At 47.6% G+C, this 9,875-nt stretch overlaps 1 protein-coding gene across 1 annotated transcript in view; it reads left to right on the top strand.

The window, feature by feature from the left end:
• The first annotated feature begins 2,175 nt into the window (after positions 1 to 2,175).
• rasgrf2b (Ras protein-specific guanine nucleotide-releasing factor 2b) overlaps positions 2,176 to 9,875 on the top strand; it is a 155,423-nt gene continuing 147,723 nt past the window's right edge. The window contains exon 1 of the mRNA XM_052020666.1: positions 2,176 to 2,448. Within this exon, the coding sequence (XP_051876626.1) occupies positions 2,176 to 2,448 (273 nt within the window). The remainder of the gene's footprint in view (positions 2,449 to 9,875) is intronic.

Here is a 9,875-nt window from a genome sequence, read left to right as displayed (position 1 = left end):
GGGTGAGGCAGGTACAACAGTATCATTGAAGAAGCACTTGGATAAGTACATGGAGGGGTGGGGCTTGGAGGGATATGGGCCGCACGCAGTAAATTGGGACTAGCTGGGAGGGCACTGTGGTCGGCACGGACTTGTTGGGCTGAAAGGCCTGTATCCCTGCTGTGTTGCTCTGTGACACTGTGACTCTTTCTCTTCTTTATGGTCGGGCAAGAATCTCTTTCAGTTGTGTTTCACAATCCCCTGTGAATAACAGCCTGTTGTTTTATTTTCTTTCGTCTGCCTCTCACTTAAAAACCTTTATCTTATTCATGGCTAAAAGGCTCATGTTTCTGTCTTCCGAGGTTGTTTGTGGCCTATGTTTATGTGCTTACAGTTCTCATAGTTAGTTACATTTTAATACAGTTTCCGACTATCACAGACACAGCCATCCCCACATCCAGGACGTCCAGAGGCGGTGCCTCAGGAAGGTGACATCTGTCACTGAGGACCCTCACCACCCGGGACGTGCCCTCTTCTCGTTACTACCATCGGGGAGGAGGTACAGGAGCCTGGAGACCCACACTCAACGATTCAGGAACAGCTTCTTCCCCTCCGCCATCAGATTTCTGAACGGTCCATAAACCCATGAACACTACCTCGCTATTCCTTTTTTTTTGCACTATTTATTTATTTTGTAATTTATAGATGTTATGTCTTGCACAGTAACAGTACTGCTGCCGCAAAACAAAGTTCACGTCATGTGTCAATAATAAACCTGATTCCGATTATATTCATTTATTTTATTGCAACATGGTTATAGGCATTAATGCTTTGCCACCTACCTTAAAAATAATCAATTATAAATACACTAGCTAATATTGGTCAAACAAGTCAAGCGCCTTGTTGCAGCGAGAGCTCCCGGCGTTGCTCCTGGAAGCGATGTTGAACCGGGATTCGGCTTTCCCCGGACTGCGGCCCCTCTCTCCCACACCAGAGATTTGGTTTTGGTTCGACCGCCCTTCCTCACTCTGGGCCAGGAGGTTCTGGACCCCACGCTGCATGCAGGAGAGCAGAATCCGAACTGACAGCCCGGTGTTTGGCTGAGGGCGAGGTTCAGGTGACAGGTGCAGTGCTGAGTGATGGCGGCTGGGGTAGAGGTCCCGCAGCGAGTGCGGGGCAGGGCCGCCACACTCAAACCTCCTGTTGAATGCCAACGGACTCAAAGTGCAGTAAAGCCTTTGAAACTTTCTGAGAGTGGGGCAGTGAATCATTGCAGGGTAACGTTACCGAGCGAGCGGAGTGCCCGCTGCGGCCGGCTGGTTGGAGCCCCGGCCGCCGGGGACGGAGCGTCCATCGCGGGGCGAAGGAGGAGCAGCTCCGGGGGCCGCTGCCCGGAGCCCGGGGAGGGCAGGGGTCACCTGCCCCTGCCCGGTGCTGCAGCCCGCACCTCACCACCCGCTCCCGCCCGGTGCGGAGTGTGCAAGGCTGAGTGTGCAGGGATGAATGTGCAGGGGTGAGTGTGCAAGGCTGTGTGCAGGGCTGAGTGTGCAGCGCTGAGTGTGCAGGGCTGTGTGCAGGGCTGAGTGTGCAGCGCTGAGTGTGCAGGGCTGTGTGCAGGGCTGAGTGTGCAGCGCTGAGTGTGCAGGGCTGAGTGTGCAGCTCTATGAGTGTGCAGCGCTGAGTGTGCAGGGGTGAGTGTGCAAGGCTGTGTGCAGAGGTGAGTGTGCAGGGCTGAGTGTGCAAGGCTGTGTGCAGCTCTGAGTGTGCAGGGCCGGTACCCCGGCCCCGGTTGAGCCCCGCTGCCGAAGCGGAGGCTGCCGCCGTGCCTGGTGCCCGACACACACCCGCCGGCGCCTCCGGGTCCCGGGGAGGGAGCTGCGAGGGAAACGCCCGGCGTGCAGGGAGCTGACACCTCGCATGTGCCCCATGCGGGGGGGGGGGGGGGGGGGGGGAAGGGGAGGGGAGGGGAGGGAGGGGGGCGGCGCCAGCGCAGGGAAGATCCCACACACACACACACACACACAGCCGGGAGGCGTGGGTCCGCGCCCGCAGCCGAAGCTCCGCCACCAGATCCTGTCCCTTTAAGTCGGTGTCAAAGCGGATTAGGGCTGAGCTGCCACGTGATAGCGCCTCCCCCAGCCCTGGGTTCGCAGCCGGTCGGCGGGTCGGTCCCCGCCACGGGCCGGGGCCGGGACGATGCAGAAGAGCATCAGGTACAACGAGGGCCACGCCGCGTACCTGGCGCTGGCGGCAAGGCGGGAGGGGGCCCGGCGCGGATACCTGGGCAAGCGGACGGCCGACAACAGGTGGCATGACAAGTGGTTCGCCCTCTTCCAGAACCTGCTCTTCTACTTCGAGCACGAACACAGCGGGCGGCCGGCCGGCATGTACCTGATCGAGGGCTGCACCTGCGAGAGGGTCGCTTCCCCCAAGCCCCCGGCTACCGCCCGGGACCCCCTGGACAAGCAGGTACGGGCGCTGGCGGCGGGCGTCGGCACCGGGCTCCTGGGCAGCAACCGACGGCGACCCCCGTCCCGGCCCCGGGAGAGACACTCCGGGGAGAGGTGCCCGGGTGACCCGGGAGGAGTGCCCCGGGAGAGGTGTCCCAGGTGCCCGGGGAGAGGTGCCCGGGTGACCCGGGAGGAGTGCCCCGGGAGAGGTGTCCCAGGTGCCCGGGGGAGAGGTGCCCGGGTGACCCGGGAGGAGTGCCCCGGGAGAGGTGTCCCAGGTGCCCGGGGGAGAGGTGCCCGGGTGACCCGGGGAGAGGTGCCCGGGGAGAGACAGGGTGCCGGTGGCCGGGGCACCTCTCCGGGGCTGGGACGGGGGCCGCAGCCGACCCGTGCGAGGGAGACCGCGCACCCAACGAAGGCGCGACCTGTTCCAAACCCGGCTCCAAGTTTAGGGGGGGGGGGTGTGGTGTCAGGGAGGGGTGGCCGGCGCGGTAACGGCACACACCGGCAGATTGAACCCCACCCTGTGCCGCCACCAGCGGCGGTGGAAGCGGAGTGTTCTGTCGGGACAACGATGTTACCGACACAGAAATGTCAGAGCCGGCAGTTTACCGAGCTCTCCCGACCGCCGGTAGTTTCTGGGTTCCCGCGGGACGGCCGGTGTTGGGGAGGGGAGGGGAGGGGACACTGGACATAACCCTCCACCCTCCAACCCCCCCCCCCCCCCCCAGCTTTGGAGTCATGACGCTCCCTTCACCACTTGGTGTGAAACTTATTCTCCCGAACACACTTCAGACTCGCCGTCCGCTCGCATTCAAACAGCAACATTCAACATTACATCGGGCGTCATCTCTGGTTCTCTGTTGAATCGCTGGGCATTGGGATCCATCAGACCATTCGGAAGCCTCAGTGCAGAAATGGCATCATTTTGTGGAACTTGGTTACCGGGACCCTGCCCCCGCCACAGAACAGTTCCTCAGTTTGGAAACAGTCCAAAAACCAGGCGATGCTTTTTGTGAAAGAGCGCCGGTACGCCCGGGAGGCTCAGGGCATTGGCACCAGTAATGTCAGGGTTTGCGGCGCGGAGCCGCTCTCCGGGACAGTTCCAGTCCCACAGAGCACATTGGATTGGCTCTGGGCCCATCCGTGTGATGGGCACACACACAAACAAAGAGCGAAATGTGGCGGAGTTATGTCATTGCCCTCCGGTAACACCAGTATAAATAGAAAGGTGCGTGTGTGTGCACCACCTGACCCGTCCTCGCTGCCAGGGACCAGGAAAACATCCAGCCTCTGGTTTTCCATTAATTAACGCACTTGCTTTGTGTTACTGAGCCGAGAGGCGCAGTTACAGGGAGACCAGAATGTCGCGTAATTCTGCGCTGATCTCGACCAGGTCATAGTTTTCAAGTGTACGCTTGGTACTTTAAGGAACAGTAAACATACACGTTGTGGATGCTGTAGGAGCCACAGTATCCGTGATGCAATCGGATTCCAAACAGTTAACGTGTAACACCTACTAACTGGTATCATGCACGTGTGTGTTGGCTGAATCCCGTCCTTCTACCTTTATCCCTTCTGACGGCCCACAGTAGTAAAGGAAACTGTTAACCGCTGGTCAGGTAGCACAAAAGGCACCAGGATGACAAGGATGTGATCTCTCCATCTACAGTTTTTAGAACTTGCTGGCAGTCTTTAGGTGTGAAATTGTAACTGAAAACGGGATGCCAGGGATTGATACCACTGTGTTACAATTTCCAAATCATATTGAGAGCACACTGAGAAGATATTACCATTGTGCTTAATGTCCTCTTCAGCTGGTTGGTTGTAGCATTACTGGCATTCCACGAGACCACCTTGCCTTTCTGAACTCTGATGTAATGAAAAGTTTTCTCGCTAATCCATTCACCAAGTTCATCCATTGTTCAAAACTGCATTAGGTTATAAATCAGTGTTATTGATAATTATAGAAAGATGTCAAATATGGTCCTAAGATATTCTAATTGTCATTAACCAATTTAAGGCCATGTTAAAATGGCAGAGAATTTCATCCTTGCGTTATGCTTGTTATCATCAGCAGTACTTAATTTGTAAGCATAATTCTAGTTCACATTATTACCCATAAACTACCAGTGATCTTCATAAAGAACTTTTTTTAAAATATAAAAACAAGCTTTTTGGGTGATCATATCTAATCAGGGCTAAATTTTTAAAACTAAATAAAATATTTTCAAAGAAGTTGATAAGACTCTTGTACGTGGTCATACTGTTGAACATGTGCCTCAAGATGCTTTCTTTAATGGATTTCTCCTACTTCCATACCTCTTTCTTTGTGGGTGTGGCTCCAGTGCATTCCCCAGAATGAATTAATAATCACTTGGAGAATTGGAACACTCCTGAATATTTTTTCTACTGTGTGCATACAAACTGTTCCTTCCTCTGCAGCTGTCCTCTTTGGGAACTGAGATGGGACTGGAGTAGTACTCCAGAGCTAGATTTCAAATACCACTGTGATCAAATATGAAATTCAGTCCAATAAATCTGCTAGTTAAATGCTAGAATCAGAAAAATGCCTGTGATTGTTATTGGACTGTCGTTGTAAGCACCCACTGAATCCCTTCACTTTCTCTGCAAATGAGATCTCCACATTGCTTGGTTGACTCTTGGGTCCCAGTATTTATTGAAAGGTAACTTGAGGTTTCTAAATTCCAATAAATAGAGTCCCAACTTATTGTCCGAGGGCAAGCCATCCATACCTGGGATTCATCCTTGTGAAATAATATGATCAGAGGGTCAATCTGCTTAGAAACTGGCCCTCAGTCTACCAGTATTTATTTTCAATAAGAGAATATCCTCGTTCCCTGGGAGTTTTACCAACCAGACAACTGATTCTGCATGGGGTTCCACTCTATGGATGGACACTACAACATATCCAGGAAATTCACGTGCAAACTGTTTCATTTTAAACGTTGGGCTGCATGACCGTGCATGAACTCTCTTTGAAGGAACCTGTTGAGAATAACTTTTTTCTTTCTTTTTCAATCTTTTTATTAGTTTTCGAATTAATACAGATTAATATATCAATGTTTACATGTAATACAAAGAGATCAGGAGAACAATCATGACATGGATAATCATAAAGAACAATATAGTATAAAAAAGTCTGTAGATCCAACGATCTGTTAGTGAATGAATATAATATAAAGGAAAAAGATTTATTATAAAATATAAAAGAAAGAAAAAAAATCCCCAAAACAATAAGAAAAATTATAAAGAATATATCAAACCAAACTAAACTAAGGAAAAAAAAATACAAAAAAAAAACAGAAAAGGAAAACTGGACTAAAATTTCTCAATAGAAACAGAGCAATATGTCGTCAACTCCATTCCTCTGATGTTAAACATAACTGGTTGCAATTGAAGACTTTGACAAATTCCAGAATCAAATAGGTTGGGGAATCTGGAAGATGAAAAGGGTAGGATAAAATAATTTGCTTTGCATTGGCAAAATGTGAGTAGTGATATGCCCCATTCTTTCCCATTGATGTGTATGATTTGGATGTAGGCATTTGCAGAATAATACAAATGTCTAATGATAAATTGGGGGGCATCACTAATCATGGAGAATGCAGCATCTATTATGTAGATATGTAGGATAGTTCAGTTGGCAGGTAAATAATCAATTATAGTTCAAAGCAAACAGTGCAATGCATTGTGTCTTAGAGATAAGCTCAGTGAAAGTAATGGCTAAATGAAATCTTTGGCTGAGTGGTGGAATAAAGATTTGGAGGTGTAGATATGGTTGGTCTTTAGGAAAATAAAGCAGTCAGGAAAAAATTATAAAAAGGCAGAATTCTTGTCTTGAAATTAGATTTCACTTATCTTTGGTTTGTTAAAGCATTTAGTGCTAATACGTATTGTGTCACTCACAAAAGAAATTGTAACATTGATGTTAGACTAGTCCTTCCAGGGAACAAGCAGTAAATGGAACTTTTGTGATTCCCAGTCAGACCTCTTTCAGTTTTGCACTTGTCCTGACACTTGCTGTGCAGCATTCAGAGAACAGCAGCAGCACTTAAAAATTCAATGCTGATGGCAGCTGCATGGCAGCAACACACACTATGGCTGCAGGATGGAGAGAAGGAGCTCCCACATTCCCTTGGAGAAACAGGCAAGTCCTGATCAATGAGAAACATCCCAACAGGAGTGACAATCCAACGCCTATGGAGGAAATTCCATCTCTGCACAAGATCTGTCCAGGTGATCTGGAAACCTGGTTTACAACAGCAGTGTCAGTCCTCTCAAAAAGAAAAAGGTTTTTTAATGCAGAGGTATTGCAGAAAGCCACTCGGGTAACTGAAGCAGTGGTTCATTTAGTCATATGTTGCAATCAGGGTAGGTGGGCCTGCAAAGAAGGATGTGAGGGCAAGGTTAAGCAGAATGTAGCACATGATGCATCTGCTTGGCTTGTACTGCAGGTTGCCCCTGGACCGATGCAGGCAACAGAACCACATCGTGTGGAGATCTGCGGCATTTTCCACTATCATTCTGGTACATGTGTGGTTTAGCTACTGTGACTGGAGAGTGTATTAATGTGAGGAGAAATGGAAGTAAGCAACAATGCTTGTTTGCAACAATCTATTCCAACAGACAGTGGGCAGTGTGGACTTCCTCAGGATGCAAGTCATCTGCTACCAGCAAACTTGGCAATCACCATGAGGAAAGACTTCATGATAGGCAAGAAGTTTCCTGTTGACTAAAAGCTTTTGGGTGTCTGTGGAGTTCTTTTGGGCACTGCACTTGTGCAAAGCCAACAACAATTGCAAATCCCAGTACCCAAGATGCCACCCCTGCATCGCTGAAATCAAAGTAGATGAAATCATTTCTCCATGATTATAGTGACTGGGTGACCTCTCTGCAGTAGGCATCAGAAAATTGGGAGGCATAATAGAGCTCTGTTTATGGTCACTTGGACAGTTCTTTGAGCAAGGAAGTTGACAATCAGTGTGACCTTGACCTCCGTGGGGGGACAATCAAGGCATGAGAGCATAATCAAAGGTTTCCTGCAACATTTTACATATCTCAACAATGACCGCTTTGGTGAACCCAAACTTGCAAATGTGATGTGATGTACTGAAGACTCTCTGGGAGTTGGACAGGACTTTTACAGATTCAGTTTTCCTCCTTTTCATATTAATTGTGCCGATGTGTAAAAGCCAGAAACCTGGACGTTGGATTGCATTGCACCCTGTGTGGCCTTGTGGCCATGATCACATCTCCAGGATGGACTGTGGCCACTAGTGTCTCTACTGAAGCATCCATGGAATGAAGATCTCAGGAGCCAAATGCTGCAGAGAATAGTCCCTGTGAATTTAAGCACACTCTGGACTTTGGAAGATGCTTAAGCCAAGACTAGAGAATTTCACCAATGTGCAAAGATTGGCTAGGTTGGGATTGGTTTCTTTGGAATAGAAGAGACTGTGACAAGATTTAATTCAAGTGTATAGAATTGTAAGTGGCCTATTAAGAATGGCTGGAAAACTCTAATTTTTCCATGGAGGTCAATAACCAAGGGACATAACATTCAAGGGAACTGTGGAGGATTAGAGGGAAGCTGCAGAAAATCTTTGTGTGTGTGGATGGTGTGGTAGGATTTAGGATTGCATTAGACTGAGCTAAACAGAATGGCTGTGAGGAATTAAAATGGTCTCCTTTTGTGATGTTATTTTATTCTGAAATGCAGTTCAAAGCATGGACCCGATCAGATGCTCCTTAGAATCCGTGGAAGCCACAAACTACTCCTCTTACTGCGTGATTCAAATTAGCTATTAATTGAATGTTTTTTTACACTAAATTATTCCCACTTTGCTGTTATTTACTTTTCTTACTTAAACAATTGGACAATGAAAGTCGTTGTTAGCCAGCAAACAGTTTGGAACTCTCAGAAGCAGACAGTGCTGGTTCTAATTAACAATTGGAGAATAGCTTCTGTGGTCAGGAATCAGAAAACTACAGACGATTGGATTCTGTGGTCATGATATGCTGCTGCTACTCATTGTCAAGGTTCACGTATTAAAAATAAATACTCGGGGAAATGGTGGCGAGCAACCGATATTGAAGTGCCATAGTTCTTCAAGGTTCAGTGCTTTCAGGAGAAAGATTCTGATGACAAAAATAAATTCATAATTCAGTAGAATTCAGTAGAATCTTTGCAATTTTATGATACTTGTTTAGTTTAAGTTGTTGAGACTGGGATGCTTAAAAAAGATTAGATCCATTAAAATTTATAGGATGCTGCATATATAACAAATTTTATTCAATAATATAATCCGTTTGTGCAAACTACATCTGGATGAATAGTGACAGAACCAGGACCTCCTTCGTACTTGAGGCAGAATAGAGATTCAATATTATTGTGTGTTTATACAAAGTAACATTCAATTTAGAATTTTTAAAATTTTATTAAATAGTAAAGCAAGTAGAAGCTGAATATTGAAGGTGAGATACTAAAAATTCCAGAAAGTAGATGTAATTCTCAGCACAAAAGAATCTTAGAGTCACAGAGCAACACAGCACAGATACAGGCCCTTCGGCCCAACCAGTCCATGCTGACCACAGTGCCCACCCAGCTAGTCCCAATGTCCAGCGTTTGGCCCATATCCTTCCAAGCCCCACCCCTCCATGTACCTATCCAAGTGCTTCTGAAATGATACTGTTGTACCTGCCTCACCCACTTCCTCTGGCAGCTCGTTCCATACACTCACCACCCTCTGTGTGAAAAAGTTGCCCCTCAGGTCTCTTTTAAATCTTTCCCCTCTCACCCTAAACCTATGCCCCCTAGTTTTGGACTCCCCTACCCTGGGGAAAAGACTGTTACCGTCCACCTTATCTATGCCTCTCATAATTTTAAATACTTCTATAAGGTCGCCCCTCATTCTCCTACATTCCAAGGAATAAATCTTGCATGAAGGGAAAATTCTAATAGCCTGAACTGAAATGTAGATTTTAATTTAGTGATACCTGAAATTACATATATTGTTACAGCATTATATAATGTGTAGAGTTACTGAATACTCAGTCTCCGTGAAGAAGTGGCAAATATGATATTTCTCATTTGTTCTTGGAAATGGTAAATATGTCAACTCATCTTTTCTTGTATAAAAGTTATGGAGATAATCCTTTTTAACTCCCTAAAATAGAAGTTTTTGTTTATTGAAAGATCACAAAATTTTTCTCAACTTGTTTCCTGCCTTCCCTGGATTCTTAGCCAAATAAATGCAGTAAGAAGCCCTAGGCACAACCTTGAGCAACAGGGCATTAAACCAGCAGCAGGTTTCAGAGAGGATGAAAAAGTTTCTCGCCCTAAAATCTTGCTGCTCCAGTCCTGGGGAAGTGCCGTAGTGCCGCTGTTCTCCAGCTCTGCTTCTCTCCTTGCTCTTATTCCTT

The sequence above is a fragment of the Pristis pectinata genome, chromosome 7, assembly GCF_009764475.1.
Source record: "Pristis pectinata isolate sPriPec2 chromosome 7, sPriPec2.1.pri, whole genome shotgun sequence".
Classification (NCBI taxonomy): domain Eukaryota; kingdom Metazoa; phylum Chordata; class Chondrichthyes; order Rhinopristiformes; family Pristidae; genus Pristis; species Pristis pectinata.
This window is presented reverse-complemented; position numbering and strand designations above follow the sequence as displayed.